This window comes from Cimex lectularius, unplaced genomic scaffold (assembly GCF_000648675.2).
Source record: "Cimex lectularius strain Harlan isolate CLEC.00 unplaced genomic scaffold, Clec_2.1 scaffold98, whole genome shotgun sequence".
Taxonomy (NCBI): domain Eukaryota; kingdom Metazoa; phylum Arthropoda; class Insecta; order Hemiptera; family Cimicidae; genus Cimex; species Cimex lectularius.
Window position 1 is genome coordinate 1,404,635 of NW_019392897.1, and position 27,481 is coordinate 1,432,115.

At 33.6% G+C, this 27,481-nt stretch overlaps 3 protein-coding genes across 6 annotated transcripts; 2 read left to right on the forward strand and 1 right to left on the reverse strand.

Moving 5' to 3' along the window:
* The first annotated feature begins 1,356 nt into the window (after window positions 1-1,356).
* Window positions 1,357-7,443, forward strand: LOC106664356 (bax inhibitor 1). Of its 2 annotated transcripts, none has more exons than XM_014390026.2 (6): window positions 1,357-1,477; window positions 1,987-2,081; window positions 6,226-6,455; window positions 6,514-6,740; window positions 6,806-6,976; window positions 7,037-7,443. In XM_014390026.2, the coding sequence occupies exons 2-6, from the start codon at window positions 2,035-2,037 to the stop codon at window positions 7,067-7,069; spliced, it is 708 nt and encodes a 235-aa protein (XP_014245512.1). In that variant the 5' UTR covers window positions 1,357-1,477; window positions 1,987-2,034; the 3' UTR covers window positions 7,070-7,443. The 2 variants fall into 2 exon arrangements, with proteins under 2 accessions (XP_014245512.1, XP_014245511.1); XM_014390025.2 differs by lacking the exon at window positions 1,357-1,477 and adding an exon at window positions 1,559-1,869.
* Window positions 7,444-10,418: 2,975 nt separating this feature from the next.
* Window positions 10,419-22,465, reverse strand: LOC106664263 (RNA-binding protein cabeza). 2 transcript variants are annotated; one of them, XM_014389830.2, is made up of 9 exons: window positions 22,350-22,465; window positions 21,998-22,183; window positions 19,579-19,855; window positions 14,854-14,879; window positions 13,023-13,147; window positions 12,817-12,946; window positions 11,715-12,104; window positions 11,465-11,627; window positions 10,419-11,008 (listed from the first exon to the last, which is right to left on the reverse strand). In XM_014389830.2, the coding sequence occupies exons 1-9, from the start codon at window positions 22,360-22,362 to the stop codon at window positions 10,975-10,977; spliced, it is 1,344 nt and encodes a 447-aa protein (XP_014245316.1). In that variant the 5' UTR covers window positions 22,363-22,465; the 3' UTR covers window positions 10,419-10,974. The 2 variants fall into 2 exon arrangements, with proteins under 2 accessions (XP_014245316.1, XP_014245314.1); XM_014389828.2 differs by having other exon boundaries at window positions 14,854-14,882.
* Window positions 22,466-22,646: 181 nt separating this feature from the next.
* Window positions 22,647-27,344, forward strand: LOC106664264 (protein CNPPD1). 2 transcript variants are annotated; one of them, XM_014389832.2, is made up of 10 exons: window positions 22,647-22,833; window positions 22,905-23,029; window positions 23,087-23,192; window positions 23,249-23,457; window positions 25,424-25,546; window positions 25,602-25,769; window positions 25,835-26,033; window positions 26,117-26,200; window positions 26,927-27,010; window positions 27,078-27,344. In XM_014389832.2, exons 2-10 carry the CDS (start codon window positions 22,976-22,978, stop codon window positions 27,314-27,316), a joined length of 1,266 nt encoding a protein of 421 aa, XP_014245318.1. In that variant the 5' UTR covers window positions 22,647-22,833; window positions 22,905-22,975; the 3' UTR covers window positions 27,317-27,344. The 2 variants fall into 2 exon arrangements, with proteins under 2 accessions (XP_014245318.1, XP_024084951.1); XM_024229183.1 differs by lacking the exon at window positions 22,647-22,833 and having other exon boundaries at window positions 22,843-23,029.
* Window positions 27,345-27,481: the final 137 nt, after the last annotated feature.

Consider the following 27,481-nt stretch of genomic DNA (forward strand, 5'->3'; position numbering starts at 1 on the left):
GCTGTTCAAAAATCCCAGTTTTTTGTTTTTAGGATAGTCAGGCAGTTCCAGACACATTTTGAGTTAATCTCATAGACTCAAAGAGCGTTTAGGGCTGCTTGCTATCTGGAAATATTATTGTTGCACCCATGAGTGTTTACTATTTATTTTATGTGCTAGCAGTTGATGATATAAGTACTGCCTTGTTGCCTGAAACCCTCTCATGACCTGAAATCCACTTTAGTGCTTATTTTCCCTCCAGGCAGTTCCAGACAAGTATTGAGTTGGATTGTAAGCTTGAACAGCCTTAAGAGTTTTGCTGTCTGTAAGTATTATTACTGTTGCACCCTTGAAATGTTTATTATTTGTTTTATGTGAGAATGTTCTTGGTAGCAGTTTAGCTTGAAAAAACCCCAGATTTTTTTAGGGTATTCAGGCAGTTCCAGAATGCCTTGCAGGCTAGAAGAGTCTTTATAGGTGCCTAGCTCTAAGATTTCTAATACTGTATTATTATTGTTGCACACATTGCGTAGGACTATTACTACAGAAAGGGCAGGAAGAATTAATGCCATCTCTGGTGAGAATCTTTAGGGCCTCCCTAGTCTGGAGATACATACCCACTGCATAGAGTAAGGTGAAGGATCCATTAGACAATGAATTAATAATAAGCCCACTCAATGGGAATGTGCCACGGGACAGAGGCATGCAAACAAGTATATCAAAGGACCATCGCAGAAACTAACGGCAGAACTACAATCTAGGATGTTCTAGGACTAGAATAATAGTTGGACTCCTAACTGGACACTGCAGATTCGAGAAGCATATGTATAGACAGGCAGAAACAAGCCTGTACATACTGCCAAGAAGAAGAAGAAACAGCGTGATACGTCCTCTGTTGCTGCAAAGACCTATGTGGGCTCAGATTCCTAATCCTGAGAGAAGAAAAGCCAGGGCCTGAAGGATACACACGGGAGCCCTTGAAAAAGCTTTGGAATCTGGTAAAAATCCTCAAGCTTAATGAGGAGTTCTATATTTGCCGTGGTGCACAGGTCGTAAAGAGGCCGGCTCCTTTATAATCTATCTATCCACCAACCCTGTTATTTGTTATTTATTTGCACATGGTTCTATGGCTTGAGATGTAGTTGTAGCGAGGCTGAGGGCCATGCGGTGTTCACAGTTATGCCACTTTTTGCACATATTGGTACTGTTGCCCGTCTTTGAGCCATCAGTATACCATAAAAGAGCTTTATTCCAGATCGTTTTGCAGAGAGGAAATTTTTTTTAAAGATTTTAAATAAATGAAAAATTTCTTTCAGCAATTAATACAAATTCCATATGTCATGAGATTAAACAAAAAATAATACACATATGTAATTTCCTCAATTCTTAAATGGCTCTTAAATTGAATATCTATAAGGGGTTAACTATTGGACTATGAAAAAAAATCATACCGTTTGAAAAATAGGTTTTACTTTGGATCAACTCGAAATTATAGTCGGTAAGAGTCTAGCAATGTAAGGGAACATGTGTTATATTAATAAAAAATACAAAAACTAACAAAAAAAAAAAAACAATAAGAAATGTAGTTTGAATATTTTTGTTTTGAAAATATATTTCGCCCATTCAAGACATATTCGTAAAAAGGCTCAACTTTCAAGACAAGAGACTAAATCGATTTTTGTACATTGTCCGCGTATTGTATACTCGGTAAAGTAGGTTTTTTCGAAATTTTTCCCATCGAAATTGTTTTCTTAAAGCGAGAGGGTTTTTTTTCTAAGCTAATCGTTCAAAAATACAGCTGTCATATGGAATTAAAGTAATGTTGTGTTAGTAGTGATGAAATAGGGTTCGGCCTTCATTTTTAATAACGTCATTGTGTGTTATCAAAAGGTACGTGTTCTCGATTCTTCAGTTTCTCATCAGTTCACTATTAGATTTTGAATTAATATTTCATAAAATAAAATAACAAAGACGGTTCTTATAATATAAAAACTATTTATTTTACAGAAATAAAGGGATAACTGTCAGTGTTAAAGAAATTGATTTTAAGAAACCATGGCGTCGACCATACACTCCTTTTTCAGGACCTTCAACTCAAAACTGTAAGCAATTTTTAATTATATTAACAATAATATATTAAAATTTTTATTCAGTCTTATTAGTTTTCACTGTTTGGTGTGTTTTTCTGGTGAAAGTTCCGTGTTGCATCACCATCTTTTTTCTGCGTTTTCTTGTTTAGTCATTGTGCAGTTTTGACTCATGTTCCGTGAATTTTCCATCAGAAAATTTTCTCAAAAAGAAACCAGACATATTAAACTAAATTGATGAAGGATGTGGTATTTTAAGACCTGCATATTAATTGGGACAGTGACAGTACAGTTACGATTACCTTATAATCATTTACTGAATTTATTTTAAAAGAACACATACGGCTTTAAGTAAACAGTAAAATAATAATAACATCAAAAAATATACAAACCAATGACAATAATATGTGTTTTAAAATATTAATTATCGACAGAGACGCTCTCATGTATCAAGAGCACCGTCAGTGGGTGGTCCCCGGAGGATCTGACTCGTAGAAGAATGGTCATCTTCATACGGTTAAGAATAGGCTATGTGAGGTTCACACACCTTTTGGCCTAAACCCGCATTTGTGCCAGAAGTGTAGAGAAAGGTTGCTCAAAGATTTACAATGTTGTGCGAATTCTTGAAACAAACCACTGTCCTCCAGTAGTAGGGACAAACTTTGAGTAGTTGTAATCAATCAATTCGTTACTAACAAGCTTTTGTTTTACTATAAAAATTTTTATAGGAAAACAAAATGCTAAATTGTACACACTCAAAGTGCAAACACGGCACAAGTTAAAAAGCGAACACATTAGAATATTTATGTAAGAATGTACTTCATCACCCATAAGTTTATTTTTAATTATATTATTTCAAAAAAATATAAATACATTAAAGATGTTTCTTCTCTAATGTTTATTATCTCAAATTCATTTGCTATATTTCTTAATTATTGCATTAAGTACATTTTAATAAAAGTCACTTTTTGAAAAAACTTATAATATTAAAAATAGGTAGAAAATCATATTGATATTGTTTAAAAAATTAATATAAACTCATTAAAAATTAAGATTTACAGATATGAGGAACCATATCTCTGTATTGGTCTCAAAACAAAACAAGATATATTGAACTCAATTGATGAAGGATGTGGTATTTTAAGACCATGACCTGCATATTAATTGGGACAGTGTCAGTACAGTTATGATGATTACCTTATAATCATTTACTGAAATATATTTATTTTAAAGGTACACATAGGGCTTTAAATAATCATAGTAAAATAAATAATAAAATATACAAGCCAATGACAATAATATATGCTTTAAAATATTAATTATCGACTGAGAAGCTAAATCAAGCTATCAAGAGCACTGTCAATGGAGGGGGGGTCCTCAGAGGATCTGACTCGTAGAAGAATGGACATCTTCATCCGATTAAGAATAGGCCATGTGAGATTCACTCACAGACACCTTTTGGCCTAAACCCGCGTTTGTGTCCAAAGTATAGGGAAAGGTTGCTCGAAGATTTTCTCAAAACTAGATACATATATTGAACTCAGTTTGTGGTATTTTATGACCTGCATATTAATTGGGACAGTGACAGTACAATTTTGATGATTATCTTATAATCTTTTACTGAAATATGTTTATTTTAAAGGTACAAATAGGGCTTTAAGCCCCCTTAAATGTACACATTTTAGAAATAAATTTAGTTTTATAAACATAGTAAAATAATAACAGCAAAAAATATACAGAACAATAATGAAATAATATTTGCTTCAAAAGATTAATTATCAACAGAGAAGATCTGACTCGTAGAAGAATGGTCAACTTCTCCTGATTAAGAATAGGCGAGGTTGACACACAGACACTTTTGGGCCAAAGCCCAGAGTCCAGCGTGCAGAGAAAGGTTGCTCGATGTGTCCACCTAATTGAAGGGTACATTTCTTTGGCTCCATATAGAGAGCGTATAGGAATGCCACCCTATTTGAGAATTTTGCTTGATGATGGCAATGAGTATTTGGTCTCCTGTTCCAATACTCGGAGGGTTCTATTGTATATAGTAATAATTGTTGTAAACCTAGCTTGAGTTAAGACTGAATATATTTATTAGCTCTATTAATTATTCTTTTTATCAAAGGTCTTGGTTGAGATGAAAAAGGTTATGTCACAAATTGGATTCAAACCCACGACCTTCGGCTAAATATGGTTCATGAGTTCGAATCCCACTCGTGACACTAACTTTTTAATCTCGACCAAGACCTTAGATAAAAAGAATAATTAATATGGTCAATTATGACCACTAAACATATATGTATTAGTATTTATTAGAGTGAAAGTACTTATTAGCGTGAATACATGATGTGAGAGTCGATAGCAGAATATTGAGTACTTCGCCGCCCTAATTGAATGCATAGTGTGTAAATAGAAGTGAATGTATTTAAGAATGGACTTGAGTACGAATGGGTTTGGAACTGCATGCGTTGGTTGTTGTTCACCTCAGTGGCTGGACGGATTAGACTGATCTTCAGAGTCTATGAAACTTTTTTTTGCTTAGAAGAAACAGGGTTGTTTTATTGTACATTGATACCTTTGTGTTCCCTAGTGTGTGTTGAGAGTGAATGTATTTATTAGCATGAATGTGTAGAGGGTCGATGGCAAAATATTGAGTACTCCATCTACCCTCAATTAAGTTATTAGAAATAAAGTGAGTATGTTATTCGCTTTGTTTAAAATTTATGCCACTCAATTTTGAACGTTGAAAAAAGGGAAAACTCAATTACGTTGGTTATATAATAAGGTGGTGGAGGAATGATAAGAAAAATTCTAAAAAAATGAGAAGATAGATTACTGATTACAGATTTATATAAGCTCAAATTTGCACACAGAGTACAGAGTTGAGCTTATCACTTGTCATTTCCACCAGCTATTCCAGTTTTTGTAATATACAATAAAGCAGATCTTGAGGTGTAGATAGTCTTATCAGACCGCGGTTTTATCTATCTATCCACTGAGGTTCTGCTCTCTAATCTCTACAGCTAGATCATTTCACGCCCCAATGCAATCAGTTTTTTCCTATTTACATACTATTAACAAAAGTATGGCGGTGTAGTACTCAATATTCCTCCTTAACCCTTCTCACATACTAAATAATTAATCTAATTGAGGGTCGAGGGGATTTGCAATATTCCACTATCAGCCCATCATCAAATACATGATATCTACTTAGCATATATCTCGAATGAAACGACCCATCATGACTCCTGAAAAGATTAATTTCAATATATCCTTGATGTAGCTGAAAGCTACTGCAAGAATTTTTCACAATTATCCTGTCGGGCGTCGGTGGCCGCAGTGTTTTAGGCATTGACACGGCGCTCACCACTGTAAGGTAAAGGTCTGGGTTTGAATCTAGCGGCCCTGCATTCAAACCCTACATACTTACAAATGTTTCAAAAACACCGGCACCCTAAGTGTTTATATAATCTGTGCTGTTACGAACCCTCGTAAAAAAAAAAATTATCCTGTTACATAAGCCCTCATGTTAGAAACCTTTCATCTCACACTCTCCCAGATGTGACTTCATATTCCTTGATTAAAGCATCACAGGCCTCAAGACCTCCTAAGTGACAAATGTTATGTACTTATCTCCTTTTTGTTTTCACCATTTGGATAGTTTTATTTATATTGCTATTTTAGGTTTGCTTAATAGGAGTACTTTTTATCCAACATATTTCATTGTAACTATTGAAAATTTTTTACTTGAAAATAAATTAATAAATTTAGGCAAAATGTAAAAAAAAAAAAAAAGTGTGAGTGTAACATACTTTATGTAGTGATATATTAAAAAAAATGTACAGCACTTAGAAAATAATTCAATTAAGAGTATGTTCTTGCCTTTGGTCATAATTTAACTTTATAATTCATTTTGATTATTAAAATTGTAAATTTAAAACCCCTCCATCAATTTTGAACAATACCTTATCCTTGAGATAGTTACACACTGCTCAAGTCCATGAAATTATGTAAAATTCAAAAAGATTTCCCATAATTTGAATTAATGTGGTCTAAATTCCGTTAATTGCCTCTTATAATTTTACAGTCTTGGTTAGCAATCTAAATCAATTTCAAAACAAATATTTAAAAAAAAATTAATGCATATATTTTTTTTTAGGGAGCAGCCGGTTAGGCAGCATCTCAAGAATGTATACGCTTGTTTAACTATGGCTATGATGTCAGCTGCCACTGGGGCATACGTCGACCTTTACACTAGTTTCTTATCCAATAACATTCTACCTTTTTTCGCCACTTTAGGATTTTTACTCGCTCTTTATTATACAAAAGATAATGGAAAAAACCAACTACTCCGTTTGTCATTCCTTCTCGGATTTTCATTTTTCTCAGGTAAAGTGGAAATAAACGTGTTGTTAGAAATGCCAGCTAATTTAATGTTTTCTGTCAGGTTTGAGTATTGGATCGTTACTGGAACAAGTCATCATGATCGACCCGAGCATAGTCCCAACTGCTTTCTTGAGCACTTCTCTGATTTTCGTCTCATTCAGTCTTTCGGCGATTATGGCTAAAAGAGGCTACTGGCTTTTCCTGGGCGGAATCATTTCATCCATACTTTCGGCTCTGATCATCTTCTCTCTCGCCACTGTCTTTTTCAGATCAGCCATGTTGTTTCAAGTAACTATCTAATTTAATACGGTTTAATTTTCTTTTATCTTGTATATCACTTGTAATGTTTAAAGGTTCATCTCTACATCGGCTTTTTGCTCATGTGCGCTTTCGTCCTGTATGACACCCAACTGATTATTGAAAAACGTCTCCATGGGGATAAAGATTTTATTGCACACTCGGTTGAGCTGTTTATCGACTTTATTGGAATTTTCAGGCGCCTCCTTGTTATCCTTGCCCAGAAAGTAAGTTTTTTTTAAAAAGAAAATAATAAATAGCTTCTAACCCAAAATTTTATCTTTTAGGAAAACAACAAACGTGACAGCAAGAGGAGATAAGATATTACTTTATTTTCTTACTTTTTTTTTTTTACAAATGTGTGTACAATACTTTGATTGAAAATATTAAATATAATATGTAACTGAATGTGAAAAGATATTTCGTGTTTTTCAATATATATTAACCTAATCGACAATGTATTGTAATTTCTATATATGTATGTTAACGGTGAAGGAATTATTTGACCTTTAGAAATAAATGGAAAAAAAAGTGGTAGTTTTAAGTTTATTGAAAAACAACGAGATTTGTAAGTTTTATGAGAAAGATCGTTTGAGTATTTACGATCTCTTAATTTGCAAAATGTGTTTTCTTGCAGTTAAAATGAATAAGAAATCAATTTAGTGTAATAAAAGTTCATTTTTAAAAGTGAATATATGATTATTATAAATCCTTTGTTCATGGTACAATTTTTAAGTAGGATAAAGCATCTTTTTTAAAAGGTGTTTACTTAAGATTTGTTTAATTCATACAAAAGCCTAATTCTTTTACAATTGTCATACTTTGGGCATAACAGCTAATTCACCATTAAAAACATATGGTGTGAAGAGAAAAAAAATTTAATTTGTAAATAACTTGTAATTTTGTGACATTCTGTTAAAAAGTTTTGATTGAATTTTCCAGTTTTGAAGGTTGATATATGAAATACATAAAACAAAAATGTATATTACTGAAATTTAGTTGATCAAATGCCAATAAAACATTGTACCGTGTTGAAAATCGTTTTAATTAATTTAAAAAAAAATACTTCAAGCTGCTGCTTGTTATTGATGATGTGACATCACCTGTAGCCATAAGCCGTTAGTTCCAAACAATGTAATACATGATAATGTAAAGTCGTCTTTGTAAGAAAAAAGCGATTAAATCATTTGCCAATAAAGAAGCAGTCATTTCATTACAGTAGTCACATCACATCCCAACACAAAATCATTACCCATACAATATTGGTGGTCATACATGAAATTTCTCAGCCTAGACACATCAAACTTCTTATTTATGAAGTTCACAACAAATTGAATCAAAGATTGATCAATAATCACTCATGTTTGGCATCCCGTTTCAGTTCAGGATTTCTCCTAATTCAAATGTTTGTTCCAGGGTTTCAGATTTTTTTTAACAAGCAAGTTAGTAGTAAGCACAGGTCACACAAAAATCACACATGGACCCCTTCTAATGGGGTGAGGCGATAAGAGCCTTTTGTGGAAAACTTATCATGGTAGACTGTAAAGGCTAAGTCTAGAAAGTAATACGACCCGAATGACCTAAGCACACCAGTAGTCATAGGTCACTGATCCAATATTTTATTTTTTTATGAGGGTTCGCAACAGCAGAGGTCATATCAACCCTCATTGTTGAAAAATTCCATTTGTATGTCAGGTTCAAGTAAAGCGGCACTGCATTCGAACCCGGGCACTTAAACTGTTGCGGCCATTGATCCAATACCAGAGGAAGGAGAATATTGATTTGTACCTTCGTATATGTTATATTTGTTAATATTTTTCTTTCCAAAAGGTAGATTGGGGATGAGGTCAGGAAGACAGAAACATTTATTTCTTGTCGAGCTTTCGGCAGAATATATTGCCTTCAATAGGACTTTGAATAAATCGTTATCTTATATGAACAGGTACATGTGTACCGGCACGGATAGCCGGTAGAATGGTTCTTTTGGAAAGAAAAATATTGCTTGCTGAGAAGGGTGATCAATCACCAAAGGTTATATTTGTTGGAATGAATGTATTTATTTGCATGAAAGGAGCAATTACCCTTACTTTGCGGTAGTGTGAATAAAATGTGGTGTGTGTGTAATTTATTAGTGTGAATGGCAAGGTGAGGTAAACTCCACTTTACTAGGGAAGCATGAGGATGTAATTTATTAGCATGAATGTTGGGGCTTAACCCAAATTACATCGAGGAATATGTATGTGATGTATTGTGAATGCATTAAAAAAAAATTATTTTGTAATTTGTATAATTTGATATTGCTGTATTTCTACTACATTGGCTTTAGGTCTAGTACGTTTTATATAGTTAGTAGCTATGTCCATCAAGTAGCATAGTTGTCTATACCTTAAACCTTTCTGCCCTTTTTTCTTCACGTTCTCTTTCCATCTATGGTCCTTCCCATTTATTTTTCTGTATGGTATAAATGGTTCTATCGACAGTGAGACAGAACATGATCCAATTTTTGTTTGTAAATTGTTTATGCAAATTATACATATATTTTGCATGTGTCAGATAGACAATACCAAGTGAGAATACAGACCAGGATGATTAGCTACAAATTGGTAAGATATAAATAAATAATAGTCGGAGTTTAGTGTTTGCTTGTAACTGAGCAAAAACAGCAATCGAGTGTATAAATATAATTGAAACTTCTGCACCTGGACTGTCATGACACGGTGATGTTTTAAGCCTAAGCAAAGTTCAAACAGCTCTCGCTTTTTACAAAGGAAAAGTTTCCATCTTTTTCTAAAAATTAAGGTCTTTGCCCACTAGAACATATCATACTAGGACCGTAACCATACCGATACATGCAAACAAATATTCTTTACATCAATTGGTATTAGAATATACCTACTACACCGTTCCGTCACCGGCCATCACCGTAGCATGCCATGCACGTTGAGTCAACAATCGGCTGCCGAGAATATTTTGCAGGTGTCGGCCCGCCATTGTGAGCATCTGGCCTTACTGTGTTGCTGTCTTGTTCCACACAAGTTCTTTGCATTTGACGAAGAGATTTGTGTTTGTGCTTTACTGTATTGTGAGTGTTTGTGTTGTAATAAAAATGGAGGATGAACAACTAATAGAATAGTTGTTACTCGATTTTGTAGAGAAATCGTGAATCAAGTAGCTTCTAGTGTTTTTTTGGTTTTCCTCTTCCTCGTCCAAAATAATGGCTAATTCTCGTACAGATAATTTTCTAATAGCCATACTTTATTTAACAAAATTCACTCCTTATGCGAAAACAAGTTCACAAACGACGCAATTTTTAAAAAAGAAATGTACGACAGCAAAAGCAGTTACAAAACGTTTTTACATACGTGTTTCATACGGGTATAGGACACAGTTCATCCGTTGCAGTGGGCATAGTAGTGACCGGAGTGTTTTTTTTCGTGCCTGACACGATCCTAGTATGTTACATTCTAGTGGGCAAAGACCTTTAACTGTTCCGTTTTGGTAGGTTGGCAATACTTGCACATCTTTAACTGATTAAGTACTTTTATTAATCTTACACTTTTACATATAGATTAAACTTATTCAATTATAAATCCTATCTAGAAGTTTAATAAGTGCATGCATATATATATATAAAAAATACAAAAGTCGGTTGGATGACTAAAATAATACTCAAGTGTGTATATTATCTTTAATTTTAGCAAAAAGGTGATTGAAATTATACAAATGTAGAACCTGTTTTGAGTTCTCTTTTACATGCTGGTTTCAGTATGTTGACAGTAATCACTTATTGTTTTAAAGATAAAATCAATAATTTAATTTTCATTTCATATTAAGAGGATCTCTAAGGGATATTTCCATTTTTTTTACTTTTAATTTTTCGTAAATGGAATCTTCACGTTCAATTAAATATCTTTACAAAGAGAATTTTCAAATTTGTTAGTCTCGTTCATCAGCTGGAACGCTTTATATTACATCAAAACAGGAATGTACATACGATTTTTAAATAAATAATACTTAACATGTTCGAGTCAGTTTTGAAACTCAAAATACATTTTTTCTCTAACGTTCTTAGGTAGACCAAAAAAACTAAGAGAATAAAAAAAATAATCAAAAACCCCAAACACAGTTAATAATAAAATTTTTTTTAAAAATTAGGTACACAACTTAAACAATTTTTTGACAATGCTTAAAACTAAAAAGTGGTGGTTGAAAAAGGCTTGGACTGTCAGTACGGCCTGCTCCTGTCTCGTCCTCGGCCACTGGAACAGAAGTAAATTTATAAATTCTATCATAATTAATTATTTTTAAGTAAATTAATTAATGTCATAAAAAAATAATAAAAGCTTGAATTTTTATTAGCAATGTCAATTTAAAATAAAATAAAATACTGTAAATTGAAATAACATACAAATTTTACGTTCCGTTGTTACAGTATTTTTATATAAGTTAATTTAATGTAAAAAAGCTTATTTACTTCAAAGAAACTATATTTATCAAAGGAGAACAAAATAAAAGATACTTGCTTAGAAGTTTAATTTTTATTCCATATACACGAACCAGAAACATTATGGAATCTTTACGGTCTTGTCTTTGAAAAAAAGTGTTTGAAAGAAAAGCTGAGAAAGTCAGACTTAATACTGTCCACTGTACGTACATCTAATATGCATAAAATTGTAAGATATTTTTAACTGTTATAAATTATTTGAATTGCTTACCCTCCACCTCCTCGCATTGGTCCTCCACGACCCCTGCCCCTGTCCATTCCACCACCTCTTCCTCCTCCGTAACCACCTCCACCGCCACCTCCGAAACCGCCTCGGCCTCCTCGCCCACCTCGATCCATACCACCACCTCCTCCTCCTCCTCCTCTTCTAAGTGCTGAAAAAAAAAATTGTATAAAGAAAAATAATAAATTAAAATGAAAGGAAAATAATAAATTGAAATGATGGAATTAATTATACATACGTCCATCTCCACTGCTACTGCCACCACCTCCGCCGCTCCCACCGCCACCTCCATGGGGTTTGTCTTCGTTGCAGCGATTGCACTGTTGCCTCCAGGCAAAGTTCGTGTTGCCACAATCAGGATTGGCACATTTCCAGTCCCCTTCTCTACCACTTCCTCCGCCACCACCGCCGCTTCCTCTCATTCCACCTCCACCTCCTCGTGGGCCTCCTCCTCGGCCACCGCCGCCACCGCTTCCTCTGTGGCTGTCTCCACTATAACCGCCACCGCCACCACCTCCGCTACCACTGCCTCCACCACGACCACCTCTTCCGCCTCCTCGACCACCCATATGGTTGTCTCGCTTTGTGGCCATTTGAACCTTTATTGTTGATCCATTAAATTCCTTGTCTGGGGGTAAAAAAAGATATTTTAATATTATGTAAATTTTACTCCTTTAAACTCAAACACAGCAGAATTTTTAATGTGGAAAAATTATTAAACTTAATTATACTCAAAATTAAAATTACTTTACAATAAGTTTAGAATGTAAAGAAAATTATCTACAAATTTACTCCCCCCCCCCAAAAAAAAAAGTATTTTATTTGTAGTTATTCAGTGCCCTGCACAATTGTCCTCACTAATACTAAATTTAATTCTGACGATAGTTATAAAGGATTTTTTCTAAAATATTCAAGAAAATGTATTTTGGATTTATCTTCAAACTTGTTCTGGTTGTTCACGTTTTTTTTTTTTTTTTTTTTTTTTTTTTAACAGCCAGTTTAATGTACCACACAGCTCTCACACGATACTGTGGAGGAACAGGTTAACGGACAAAAACTGTGCTGGAGAGTCAGGGGAGGGGAAAAATGAAGTTAAGACGATTTTAAATCAGATTGATATTAGGGACAGGTAGGGAAATAAATAAGAATTTTCAAACAAGCTAAACCATAAGATTCCATTTTCCTTTCAGTATGAAACTTCATGTTGGTACTACAATGAGCATTACAAAGACTAAAATAACCTATATACCCACATTAAAAAAAAAAAAAAAAAAAATTAAAATCAATTAGTAAAATTTTATTAAAATAGCATAATTAGGCATTTTCTAAGATGTACTTACTGTCAAACCACTTAATCGCAGACCTTGCCGCATTGGAGTCATCATAGGTGACAGTGGCTTCACCTTTTGGCTGGCCTGTTGCCTTGTCATTGTACATCCAAATTTTTGGCTTGCCGCTTCGTTTATCAGTCTTAAATAAAATGGGGAAAAAGGAAAGTTATAATTTCAATTGTAATGTAATATAATGCAAATTGAAATTAATATACCTTGATGACACCGATCGCGCCAAAATGCTCCTGGATATCACCTTCCGAGGTGTTTGGATTCATGCCCGACACAAAAATAGTATCCTCTTGGACAATGTAATCATTACCTCCACCGCCATATCCACCTATTTGTGACAAAAAGCAATCAGTATTTTCTGTATGTGAAGGTGGTTAAAGATAAAAATCAAAAAATTAAAATTAATAAGACACAAATAGAGAAAGAAAATCTAAAGTTAACTAAAAACCAAACTACTACTTGCAGTTAACGTCACCATAAAGAAGAGAAACATCTAAACTTAATTTCAAATCCCTGATAATGCTTTTTTTAAAATGTTATTCAAATAAATCGACTCGATAATAAGAAACCAAACCACTTTCATTTTCAAAGAAAAAGTCACATAACATCCTAATAAACGAACTCATTTATTTAATTTACTTACCAACAGCAAATGCGCAATATATTACAGAACACTTTTTTTAAATTATTAAACTACCCTTAAAACCTAAATAAATAAATTTTTTGACCTAATTCACAGTCCCAATTGTTAACTCATACTACCTACTTCAACAAACAATAATCCTTCCAAGTTAATATATAAGTTTAAAATTTGTTATTACACAATTTTTTAATTAATAATTTAAAAAAAATATATATATACAAAAAAATTATCTAAGTCTTTACAATGGAACACCTTAACTAATGACATAAAACCACTGATTTTTTAAAAAATTGTGTAAAAAATACGCCCTCCTCAATGTCGAAATTATTTATTTTGGTTTCTCTTTTGTAATAACACAATAAACCTTTTATTTTGACTATGTCAGAAGAACCTTGTTCACTTTTTATTTTTTTCATTTATTCCACGCCGTTACCTTTACAAACTACCTACTACCATGGGGTTTTATTTATAATTTTCCTTTATTTTAAATAATTCAGGTATAGATATTTTAAATTTGACCATGAACTTTTTTTATGTTACACCAAAACTGTTTCAACCTGTCACCTCGCCGTCCAAACGGATGGTACAAATATTTCACCTCTCGATAATACCCTCCAAGTTTAACAGGTATGCAATCGTACTTTTTTTTAAAATATAGTAATTACATTTCCTCCCTAAATAAAATGGTGCAAACCTGATCCTAAACCTTTACAACGAAGCGGTGGTTGTATAACTACCAGTTTTGCAAACAATTTTTTTTTTAAATTAAAAAATAAACTAAATAATAAGTTAAAGAGGTTCACACAGAAATTACAAAGTGAAAACTGACAATATTGAATGGAAGATTTTATGAATAATAAATCTTAAATAAAGATTTTTAAAACAAAAGAAAAAGTACTGATACTTTTGCTTTTACCTATTTTTTTATATATATTTTTTTATTGTAAGCATTTTATAAACCTAACAAAATTCTTCCATTCAAATTTGACTTTTTAAAAAGAATACAACTGATTTGGTAATTACATTTTTTAAACCATTTTTAAAAATTATTCTTAAATAGCACTAGCTTTATTTTTTATATAATATAAATATTGTTTTAGCCATATTAATTCTTTAGATCTGTCTTCACAGAATCAATTTGAATCCTGGGATCTTTAGAGATTATAAAATTTTATATTCTCTATAAACACTTTTTTAAAATGATTTCAAAGGTCCCTGAATTCACTATAATCAAAAATGATAACAGCCTTTTATTTAAAAAAAAATATAAATAAATAAATAAAATAAAAATAAAATAATTTATAAAAAATGGTTTGCAAAATGTAAAAAGAAAAAAAATTAAGAAAATGTTTGTATAATTGAATAGCACCGTTTTTTTCCGGTGCATTTACCTTTATTATAACCACCTCGACCCCCACTGCTAAAACAGAGAAAAAACTTGTGAGAAGTTGGTAGTGATATTCCATTTTCTTCACAATTGATGAGTCCTCTTCCTCTTCGGTCCAGTCAAGTCAGTTAAATGAAGAAGTAACGTCTGTACTGAGTTTAAGTCACTTTATGAACCCCGTATTAAAAACCTTTCTTTATGTACCATTTTTTGCAACAAATAAACTTTTAAAAAAGCAATAAAACCAATAACAATCTTTGCATTTTTAAAAAACCCTGGTGAAGATTAATAAGTTCGCTTTAAAATGTGCAGCTGTGTATAAAGGAATAATAAAAATACATTGCAAAAATAAATTATAACACATTATCTACCCCCTAAATGCTTTTCCGTTATAATAAACAACTTAGAAAATTGTTTTTTAGGATCTACACTTGACAACTACTTATCACTCATTAAAAAAATATTTAATAATGTTCAGATAATGACAATGATTATGTTTAATTTTGTTTCATAGTTATAAATAATCTGCTATTATTATTAACTTTTTTGGTTGGCATTCATTTCTGCCTAGAAATATGTATGATTTTGTAAATATTACAAATAATGAACTTTGTTTAAGCGTTAACAAAAATGATATTAAAATATGAAATTATGGTTGTACTGAGGGGTCTTACCAAGAAAGAAATAATACACGCGTTGAAAAATTTATGACATTTTTTAACAAAGGTAGAGGACCGTGGTGGCTGAGTGGTTAGGGTGTCAGATTCATGACATGCTAGCAATTCAGAGTTCAAATCCTGGCAGAGCCTATAGCTTTTGATTTGTTAATGATACAAAAATGGTGATTAGGCTGACTTGTATTTGCCTCACTAACAATTCAGGGTTTGAATCCTGGCAAGCTAGTGGCTTTTTAATTGATAATGATATGAAAAATATATGGTAAAGTGGTTTGACCCCTTGGGGGCCCCGCGATTGGGCATTAAGCCATCCAATACGTCAGGAATTACTTCACTATTTTTACTTTGTAGTGAAGGTAGAAAAATAAGGTCCATGATAACTAAAACATTAACTAGAAGTTGTGTTAAATATTATCAATTTTTGTTAAGTTCTTTTTGAACTAGCTGAATCCCATTATTTCTTAAACATGCTTCTAAAATCTCGTCAATGACTGTAATTAACATTTAAAAATTGTCTAAAATGGTAAAAACTGTTAATAACATTTTATCAAATAAAATATAATAAATTCAATATAAAAAAATAGAAATAAATTTAAAAAAATGAAAGTTAAGCGAACTTATTAACTTCTCATCAACATGTCAGATCGTAAAATTGCCTAAAACTTAACCAATTTGTACACACATTTACAAATATTTACACCATCAAATTTACATATCTTGCATTTTGTTTGACGTTCGATAACACTAGTTTTGAAAATTAAAAACCACCATTAGCCCAAATTGCAATGCCATTACCTATTGTAACGCATAAAAAATACCCATTTTTGGAGATACGGTATTATTATTTTTTAAACCTTGATTTTGTTTTGTTCCGTCTTTCACTTACCATTACAGTCAAGTCTTACATAAAAATTGCACACCTGTTAAAACACTTCAGAAATAACTCCAAAAATTACTTCAATGGATTGTACTACTGTTCAAGCAAAACAGTTCAAACAAAATTATATTAGACATGGAGAAATTGTGTGGGTTTGTCGGTATGTTTTAAAGCAGCTAGTTTTAACGCTATAAATGAATACATGCCAACTTCAAATTAAAATTCTGTAACAGGTTTCCATTTTGTTACTGTTTTAAGAAAAGCTATGCTTATTTGTCATACAGAAGCGTAAAGATAAATATAAAACAGTTTCGCAATTTACACCTTTTTTAAAAAACATACAGTATGAGACACAAGTCATAACATATTTTCTCTAAATTAATTTTGTAACTTTAAAAAATTCTGTCTTGTTTACTCATAAATAATATATAAATTTTTTAATAAGGTTAGCTATGACATAATTTACAGATCGGTTGCATAATAAATGTTGATGCCTTTTGCTAATATAAATATATTTTCGTCAGACACCATTTCATGGATTGCTTTTATGTCTCTTGCACCAATAACCTATGTTCAATAACTAGGCGGAAAGAACCATTCAGGTTTTGGTTATTTTAAATTAGAAAAAAAAAATCACCCATTACTTTCTATTAAATCTCAGTATGAATGATCTGTTTCGTTTTCATTTTATCTTTCTGCTATTGTTTAGCAGCATGAATGTTAAATATGCTTGCTTAAGTTTTTTTCTTGTGGGATCAAACATCACACGTGTCTCATAAATTGTATACTATTATGCAAAAACTGTCAGGTTTTATCTCATCGATGTTCAGTTTGTCACATTTTTTATTTTTGTGTATTCCCGGTTCAGGTGATGTAAATGTATGATTTGATTTATCTATTGTAGGGTTTATAAAGTTTGATCTGAAATCATTGATCAAACCGTTATTCACCCGACTTTTAAAAATAATATAACCTACTTTTCACATCTGTTACTACTAGCCTTTGCCAAAATTGTAAAATTGAATGTTTAATTATAAGGAATTTTGTTTATAGAAAGTTTAAAATTGGTTGTTAACTATTCTTCAATACACACCCAATAACACCATTCAACGGTTGAAATACTTCTTAAAATTTGCATTTATTTTTGTTTTGTTTTTATTGTTTCAAATTAGTAAAGTTAAGACATTCCAAGACTAGAAAAGATGAAATCTAACCAACAAATTGTAAAAATTTCACTATTATTTTCAAAAACCAATTACAAAAAGTACAGTGGTTGCCACATAAACCAAGATAAAATTAACTGATTAATCAAAAAACAAATTAAACAAAAATCGATACTGGATGAAGGTACGGCTCAAAGAATAAAGCAAATCTAGTTGTTACTTCCAAGCTTTTGACCTATTTTAAGGTCATCAGGGCGAAACAATCTTAAATATGTTTACAGATTGTCACATTTAAGTTTTTTTTACAAGCAATCTCAAATTTCCTTGAAAAACAACTCAGTCCTAACATTGCCAAAAAGAAAGCACAGCAAGTAGTAACTGAATTTTCTTTTTTCTTCAAGATCATTCCTTGATCCAGTGTTCGTGAGTGAAAAAGTGGTCGATACTTCTAACACTGAAAACCTAACAAACTGAGGGGATAATTGTTGGATAAACTTTTTTTTAAACATGTTATTCCTCACAGCAATCAAGTTATGTAGTATGTACACTTACATAAACCAAAATCACTTATTCATTGAAAAAAGTCTGTGATATGCGTTCATTTTTGAGGAAATACATTCTTTTACATTTTTAATCTTATTTTACGGGGGTTTGCAACAGCAGGTCATCTTAACACCAGGGGTGCCAGTGGTTGTAAGGATAAAAAAGCCCATTGTAAGTTTGGGTTCAAATTCAGGACGCACTGTCATTCAAAACTTAGACGGACAGTGATGAGTTGCCGGATAGCCCCCTCCCCAACAACAGAGGTCATATCAACCCCTGGAGTGTTCGTGTTTCTGAGGGAAGAAGAGAAAAAAAGCCCCAATTTAAGTAAGTACGGTTCGAATTCAGGACATGCTGTGATTCAAATCCGGGACTCTTTACCTTACCAAGTGCCATGACAAAGCCTTAACTCTTGTGGCCACCGATGCCCCGACTCTTATTAAATTGGTTTCAAAGTAGGGTGGGTGAGGGAGTTCATCATATGCTAGTACTTTCTCATGAGTCAAAAACCAATCCAATCTTTTATTTTTATGGTAGGGCATCATAATTTAAACTCAGAAAACTGCTCACTGACCCATACAGAAAGATAAACAAAAACCTTCCACCCCAAACATCCTATTAAATCCTAAGAATGTCAGTTAATCTATAGAAAACAATAAAATTTGTAAACGTAATTGTGCCTTTGAAAATAATTCCAAGAAAAGCTGTTACGCGAAAAATGATACCGTGTGCATAAAAGGAAGGAACAGTCCTACCACAAGTCCTGTCGCCCTCAACAGAAGAAAAAATCTAAATTAAAAGATAAACTAAAAACTAACACCAAATTATCCGGTGAAAAATACAGGAAAGACATATTTGGTCGACTTGCAAATAATCAATAAAACTGGTGACGGACTATGCAGCAACCACTGTATTATTTGAACTAATTACAACAATTAATTTGCAAAAGAAATCCTGAAATGAGTAGTTCGATTCTAAAAGAACTTAATTAAAATATGCAGAATTACAAACCCACCTTTTAATTTAATAGACACGACAATTATGGCAAAAGCAAAGTTTCAATGTGGTCTATCTTAAAAAAGCCTGATAAATTTCACCCACAACCCATTTGCAACTTCAAATACCATGTCATGAATTTAAGAAATTAAAAAAGCTCTAATTTATTATTACAAAAAAATACTCATACCGACAACCCAATAATGCAACATAAAAATTAACAATATAAAAATATGCTTACACATACTCATAAAACACCTTGTCCTATTTCTGTGAAGCAAATCCAATTAATAAATTAAATACCTAGATGAATAGCTTTAAATAATTGTTTAAACTTAGTAAATCAATTTTTATCTGTTTTCTTCTAGAAACCCATAAAATATAATAAAAAACCGTTCAACCATAACCGTTTTTGTAGTCACATTTGCACAGCACTGAGTCAATTAAGTATTGTAGTAAAGAAATCAACTTACTTATAACCTCCTCCATCTCGACCACCACCACCGTAGCCTCCTCCGTCCCGGCTGCCATAGCCACCACTTCCGCCGCCACCGCCTCCTCCGCTGCCAGAGTACCCACCCTGCTGGCTGCCTCCATAGTTGCCTCCGCCGTACCCACCGGACTGTTGGCCGTAGTTCTGGTACTGGCCTCCGCTCATGCTATTCGAGTCATAATTGGCTTGTGACCCGTATCCTCCAGGAGGAGCAGTGGGCGGCGGCTGGCTGTAGTTGGGAGTTGGGGCTGCACCGCCTGCAAAACACCATTCACCATTGAACACTTAATGTTTAAAAAAAAATGGTTTTGAATTATTTCAAAAAGAATCAAAGCAAGTGAAAATTAATTAAAAATTTACCAAGGAACCACTAACCAAATTTGTCTCATCATTATAGAGCTATATAAGCTGACAAATTTTTTTAAATGTATTTAGTTTATTTATTTATTTTTTTTTTAATGATCAGGGTCATTTTTTCCACCCTGTTGATTGCCTTGGTTTCATTTAAAAATTAATAAAACCTCTGATTTTATCCAAAGTCAGCATTATTACATTACAACTGATGGAAAAAACAAAGCCTTCCCTTTCAGCTTACATCAATGACATTTAGATTTTATGTATATTCTGAATCCAAAATGCTGACTTGGTTTTTGTAATTTTTTAAATTTTTTATTGAAGGAAAATTTTAAAATGAAGAGAAGCCAAGATTTTTTTTTTACAATGGATACCAGGGACTGGAGGAGTTCCCTCCTGAGCACTGCAGCTGAGCTGTACAGCTTATTGTACTTTATCCCTGGCTCCACATTTTTTTTTTTTTTGGGGGGGGAGGGGGCCTCGCAACACAAATGTGAACTTGAGCCCCCGTTGTACCGGTGTTCTTCCATTGAAGAAACTCATTTTTGAAGGGGGTTGGGACCAAATTCAGGGTCGCTGAGATCCGATCCCGCCCCTTCCGTGTCAATTTCTTTCTATTGCGGCCACCGGTCCCCTTAGGCGACAGTGGGGATCGAACCCACGACCGCGGGATCTACTAGCTGAGAGTCTGACGCCTTAACCACTCGGCTACCACGGCCCCCTTCCTAGACTTTATTTTGAGTCCAAATTAAAAAAATTTTGTCAGCAGAATAAAAGGGCTTATTACACATCAGCAAAGATTTATAGATTGTGATAGAAAATACTTTGAATAATTTTTATTTATTTTATAAAAATTAAAAATAGTTTTGACTGTCTCTTCAAAACCTGTATTATTTTTACACCACCCAAATAAAAGCACTTGTTTACTGTGTGTAAAGGGGTTTAGACAGATACATATTGCAGTGTTGTGGTAGCGGTCACAAAGTGGATTAGCCTTCACTATACAACATAGGTCACACCTTCTACGGTACAAGACTTGTCTGTACAGACAAGGCAATAACTAGCAAATCCCGATCTGAGTTCTAGAAACGCAACTTGGTAGAGGTGCGGTGGTGTACATGACCTGGTTAATAGTGCAAAATTGTCCCAGCTGTGTATAACCACCAGTTTATAGTGTCTTACCCTGCTGTAAAGCTGGGCGCACACTAGGTCAGTGAGGTGGTGTGGCACAGTGCAGGTTGAAATTGTGAAGGTCCACACACTATGTAGGAACCACTCTCGGCCCCGTTGGAATTTTCCCCCTCCATCTGACTAGCGCTACGGTTTAGTGTTGATTTTGCATTTGCAGGAGTGATAATACTTGTATTCATAATAAATAGTAGTCATGAAAATATTTTTCAGGTTGCGGTTGCAGAGTTGGAAAATGAGGAAGAAAATGAAAAACATTGGTACATGTAATAAATACCAAATGACTTACATTTGGAGAATGTCACCATTATTTTAAGGAAATGATCTTGTTTTCAAACTTATGTTGAAAAATGCTACTACTATTCCAAAAATCAGGGTAAACAAAGCAACATGGCTTCGTCTTTACAAATATGGCGTCCGAGGGCAGCCGAATATACCCCAACAATTCAACCATTTCCAACCACCTCGGCGCACACAAGGCCAGTAGGACGGTGCGGCATGGCCCCCAGCTTCCAAAAGTCAGGCAACTTCTCCATCTTGGCTCCGTGCCGCCCTACCGACCTAGTGTGTGCCCAGCTTAATACAACATGAATTCACAATCCTGTGGCCATAGCATGAAAATTAATATATTTTCCATACATTTGTTTGGGAAATTTCACCGCTTGAAGTAAAGAACAAAATAACTTACTTGAAGATTCAGGGCTAAATTTCAATTATGTTAGGGCTACTATGCAATAATGTTAGTGTTTATAAATATAAAATTGATTTTGTAAGTTAAACCTTGAATACAGATAACATACAATAAATAAAAGATTTGTTAATTTAATAAGAAACTAAATTAATAAAATATTAATTACCTGGGGCTTGCCCTTGCGGATAGGACTGCTGGCTTTGATCGCCATAACCTTGCTGCTGCCATTGATTTGGAGGCGGCTGGCTGTATGAAGGCTCATAGGTGGGCGTTGGAGGGTAGCTGGAAGTCACGGCAGCACCGCCCTGGGTGTAGCCGTAATTTCCGTATCCGCCCCCGTAATTGCTGTACTCTGAAAATAACGACACGTTACTCGGCGGTCGGGTGGGCCCGGCGTCCCTACACGATTTTGACGAAATATTGAACAATATACGACAAATTCTACAATAAGGAGGACGAATAGGCCGGTTTTTCGATACTGGTATTTGAGTAAGGGTTCAGTTCTTATTGCTACTTACGATTATCCGCCATCTCGAGTAGGACGCCAAACTTGGTGAACGGGAGTGGCGATACGGTTCGATACAAGTACAAAGGGAAAACAACCAAAATGGCCGGAGCCGACTGATGCCAGATGGTGCAACCGGATATTCCACATCAATGCCTTTAAAATATCCAAAATATACCTTAAACCATAATCCCTTATTAAAATTACACCAATTTAAAAAAAAATACAAATAAACGTCTTAGTTTTCTATTCTCCTTTTGTCAATCATCAATCAGAGAAAACTATATTAAAAAAGTCGATCATGTGATCAATAAGATCAATATAAAAACACGAATTGTTAAATTAAGGGCTTTTTTAATATCAAAATTCAAAAAGAAAAAATACGAATACCTTTTGATACTTTTTTATTATAATAATAAACGACTGTCCAATTTAATAAGACTTTTTACGACATGTGTTTATTGCTGGGAGTTGCCTGCTGTGAATGCGATAACGCGGTATTGCTCATAAGCCTTATACCCTTCTTAAGATTTTGAGGCCGCCTAACCTCGTATTTTTTATTCTTTAGGGTTTTTTTACGTATCGAGGGTAAAATTTAAGTTGACACTTTGACAGTCGTCACCGATCCTTTAGACCGTCATGAGGTTCTTTTCTCGAAAACGGGTCGACATTATCACCCGGTTGAAAGTAAAGGTATGCCAGTATCTCCACCTTCTAATGGTCAATTTGTAATATTTTTTTTTACTCCAGCCGATCAGTTGTGAAAGAGCCGACAGCGAATTTTTAAAGAGGATCAAAAAGACTCTTTACTTCGACAATGAGCATCTGGTTGATAATTTCAGCCTACCAGTATCCGGTATTTTTTTTTTTAACTACCCCATGGACAACCGAACATTTATTTTTTTATTCTAGAATTGGCCATAGAGTTGTACTCAGAGGTGAAAAAGTCGTCGATAAGTATGGAAAGACTGAACCTGTTAGATGTCGATGACATCTGCTGTAGCACGGGTGTCTCGCCTTGTGCTTTCATACTGGCGATGATATACCTCGAGAAGTTAAAGGCCTGCAATTCGAGTTATATTGAGAAGACTCCACCTCCAGACCTGTTTCTTGTCTTATTGGTAAGTACAAAATATTTGTATAAAGAAATTCCGGGAGGACCGTGGTAGACGAGTGGTTAACATGAGAGACTCGACTCATAGACTCCTGCGGTTGTGGGTTTTTTCATGATACCCTTCCCCCCCAATACGAATCATAATATCATATCACTAATAATCATCTGAGACTTGGCTAATATGCATACATCATAAGGCCATTAAAAAAAATTCATCAACTTGGAGAATATACAGGGTGTCATATCAACTTCTATAGAACACCCATATAATTTGAAAATGATTAAGTTTGTTTGAGGAGTGGTCAAGAATGAGGAGGTAAAAACACCTTTGTCATTTTTTTGCCAACGCTTCGACCTTTATTCGGGTTATCTTCTGAGCATAAAGTGGCATATGACACCGCAAGAATAGCACCACACTTCATGCCCTGAAGATGACCTGAATAAAGGTTGAAACGACTATAAAAATAAATAAATAAAAGATGTTTTTCTAAACTACATCATTTAATTTCAAAACGATTAAATTTGTTTTAAAAAAATTGTTTCTTAGTGATCTATTGTTTCATAATTGGTTGAGGTCATGAGGAGCGGTCAAGAATGAGATAGTGTAGAAAAACACCTTTGTCATTTTTTTGCCAACGCTTTGACCTTTATTCGGGTTATCTTCTGTGCATAAAGTGGCATATGACACCGCAAGAATAGCACCACACTTTCTGCCCTGAAGATGACCTGAATAAAGGTTGAAAAGTCAATAAAAAATAATTTAAAAAATAATTAAAGATGTTTTTCTAAACTAAGTCATTCTTGACCGCAACTCACGATTTAAACAAATTTAGTAAAAAATGGTCTCATACAAATCCCAAGTTAATTTTGGCTAGGAATCGCGTGATGGTGACAGATTTAACATAACTTTCTCATCTAATGATTATTTGGAGATCGTGAAATGCGAACTGGTGTGATGTAGGTTTAGAAAAACATTTTCTTTATCATGCCAACATTTGGATCTTTATTGAGATCATCTTCAGGGCTCAAAGTGTTTGTTTTCTGTGTAGATGTGTCATTACAATGTGTCGTGTTGAGAGTTTCTCATCTAACTGGGAAATGACACTAACTTTGTTATGCTAAATGAGAATCCCGTATTTTTATTGTACAATTTGATTCTAAAGCTTGTTTTATGCCACTTTTACTGAAAGGAAAATTTTGATAGGTACGACCATTTCTGATTTAATCCCCGATTTTTTGAGGGGCATTGAAGAATTAAGTCCATCTCCAAGATTTGAAACAACACATTGTTGTGGCTTGGAAAGAAACCTGCCTAGAAATAATAGAAAAGACCACAAATGTAGAATTCCTGAAATTATCAGATCTCCGTGCCTCAAATGCAGGAAGCATATTTGAGCATTGATTATAAACATAAATTTTAATAAATGGTCAAATCTTGTGGTGGATACATAATAACAGCCGAGTTATTAAAAAAAAATGGACGGGTTAAAAAAAGAAAAAAAATTGTACTTTTTTTTTCTTCAAAAACCAATATAAGCTAAGTGTAAAAGCAACCCCATGATCCCTATCCTATTGTGAGATGTTTCCTATCTTAAATCCTAATGCTAATCGTTTTTTAAATAAACAGGAGGGCCTTTACCTTTATTATATGTTACTAATCCTTTTATACTCATTGCATTAAACATTTTTGAAATCTGTTTCATCCTTTTCAGAGCCAACTTGTTATTTACATTTTTTTTCTCTTGTTTTCTTTGATCAAGCAATAAATTTGAGTAAAAAATTGCCTCGGCAGACGCATCAGCCAGTGATGGACATAGTGTCTGTTACATACCCCAAGTGTTGAGTGTACCACGCTGTATCACCCACGATGGTCTACCTCGGTTTTCTTTTAGAAGAAATTTTTAATGTATATTCTTCCCTCTGTTGAACCTCCCTACTTATAATGTTATTAACTGTAGTGTCTAATGTTTCAGTTAGTGGCGACGAAATTTCTGTTTGAGAGCGGAAGACTTATCTTAAACTGTCATTGGGCAGAGAGAGTTGGGCTGTCTCTCAAAGCTGTGAACGATTTAGAAAAACAATTCCTCAACGCCATAGTAATACTAATAAATAAAAATTTTCAAATTGAAACTCTGAAACTTATTTTTCTAGAATTGGGAAGTGTTTGTTCAGAAATCAGTTTTTCATGATATGCTACGAACAATTGAAAAAACAGTTGCGATGAAAGAAGGTAAAAAGCGTGGCTGGTTTAGCTACACGGACCTAGAACTCTTAATAGACTCTATCGACACTCTCTCGCTAGCTCAGACATTTTTTACTGTAAGAAAAAACACTTTATTGCAATATTTTATTTTGATTTGTGCTCATTTTAAATTTATTTTCAGGTATTAGTCGTCTGTTCTGCTAGTTATGCTGCGGGAATGTTTGCAGTTGTAGGATCGATGATGTTGGTGACGCAAATACCTCCGAATATCGCCTTTTACAGTAATGCAATTTTCAATCTTAATGTACAACCAAATATGACTGTTTTAGAGAAAGTACCGGTATTTGTCTCTGAAACGCTCACAAGAAATGATATTAATGGTATTTACATTTTATTCGTGTTAAATTTTTCCAAAACTGTTACATATGTACTCACTATTTTAATTTTTTTATTTTTTTTTTAGATTCTTATGAAGATTTTATTTGTGATTCTTTAGACTTTCAAGCACGACTTAGCTCCGATGCGGTTATGGAAAATAATGTCAATGGTGCTTAATTTTTATATTTTATTCAGTGGATGGTATAAAAAAATGTCCGTTTTCTGAATGTTTATGGAATTTACTGATTTATATGTACATACACACATGTCTAGAGTTGAACCTATTACTTCTCACAGTCCACCGACAATTCCAGCTTTTGTAATTTACTATAAATTACAAACAGGCCTCAAAAATCATGCATCCTGGGGGCCGGTTGTTGTCTGTCGGGTGCAGGCCTTGGCCATGTTCATCCAGCGTACTGAGGTTGGGTTCCAAGGGGGTTTTCAATAGCAACATCTAGGTCATTTCAGCCCCAACAGTCAATTCCATTCCTCCACCCTTTTCACCTATTATATTACCTAATTGAGGATGACTCAATATTCCACCATTGACCCTTGCACATTACACATTCTCGCTAATATATTCACTCTCAACAAAAAGAACTCAACACAAGCTAGGTACAGAAAATTACGAGCAATATATACAATAAAACAACCCTGTTTCCTCCATGAATCAGAAAAGGGGGGGAGGAAGAGATTTTATATTTTCAGAGAGAAGACTGAGAATTTTATATTTTCTAATCAAAATGAAGGCAATTGAATAAAATAAAAAAAATGGGTTGTCTTAATTTAAATTTAATTTCAGCTTTTGAAACGGTCATTTTATGTATCTAATTTGTACGTCTTCATATATTTTTATTTAATAATTTGTGTTTTATTTCATTTCCATTCACAGGCCCTTACAGGTGTTTTGCTTGTAATTCTCTAGAATGTCAGGCGAATGTTACTCCGGAACCAGTTGTGATAAATAATTTTAATGGTAATGTAATTATTATTATTATTTATTTCTTTATGCAGTATAACTTCAAATTTTATTTTGTCCTTAGGCTCCTACAAGGATTTTATTTGTGATTCTTTAGACTGTAATAATCTCCAAGATGTATTCATGTCCGAAATAAGTACGAACGATTCGGAAACTCACATAGACGAAAATGGATTTTCAAATGAGTTTAGCAAGTTGTTCCTTCGAATACGAGATGACTTCCTCTCCCCTCTACCTTTACACTACTTTAATTATCTACCAACTATGACGAAACGTTTAACCACACTTCATTGGTTGGGATAATAAAAGCCGATGAGAAGAGCGAACATAATATCTTTGTTAATATTGTCTTTCATACCATATTCTAATGTGTCGAATGGATAATTTTATATTTAATATCATTTTATAGAAGTTTATATTTTTAAACATTTATCTATTTATAAGCTAACGCGGTATGAACAATTTTTT

Coding starts and splice junctions, on each gene's coding strand:
- LOC106664263 (XM_014389828.2), bottom strand. Junction 14,883..19,578: donor CGAGATGGAGGAGGTTATAA/GTAAGTTGATTT, acceptor TCTCTGTTTTAG/CAGTGGGGGTCGAGGTGGTT. Junction 12,947..13,022: donor GCGCGATCGGTGTCATCAAG/GTATATTAATTT, acceptor ATTTTATTTAAG/ACTGATAAACGAAGCGGCAA.
- LOC106664356 (XM_014390026.2), top strand. CDS start 2,035: ATGGCGTCGACCATACACTCCTTTTTCAGGACCTTCAACTCAAAACT. Junction 2,082..6,225: donor AGGACCTTCAACTCAAAACT/GTAAGCAATTTT, acceptor ATTTTTTTTTAG/GGAGCAGCCGGTTAGGCAGC. Junction 6,977..7,036: donor TTGTTATCCTTGCCCAGAAA/GTAAGTTTTTTT, acceptor TTTATCTTTTAG/GAAAACAACAAACGTGACAG.
- LOC106664264 (XM_014389832.2), top strand. CDS start 22,976: ATGAGGTTCTTTTCTCGAAAACGGGTCGACATTATCACCCGGTTGAAA. Junction 26,201..26,926: donor TATGGAAAATAATGTCAATG/GTGCTTAATTTT, acceptor TTCCATTCACAG/GCCCTTACAGGTGTTTTGCT. Junction 27,011..27,077: donor TGTGATAAATAATTTTAATG/GTAATGTAATTA, acceptor TTTTGTCCTTAG/GCTCCTACAAGGATTTTATT.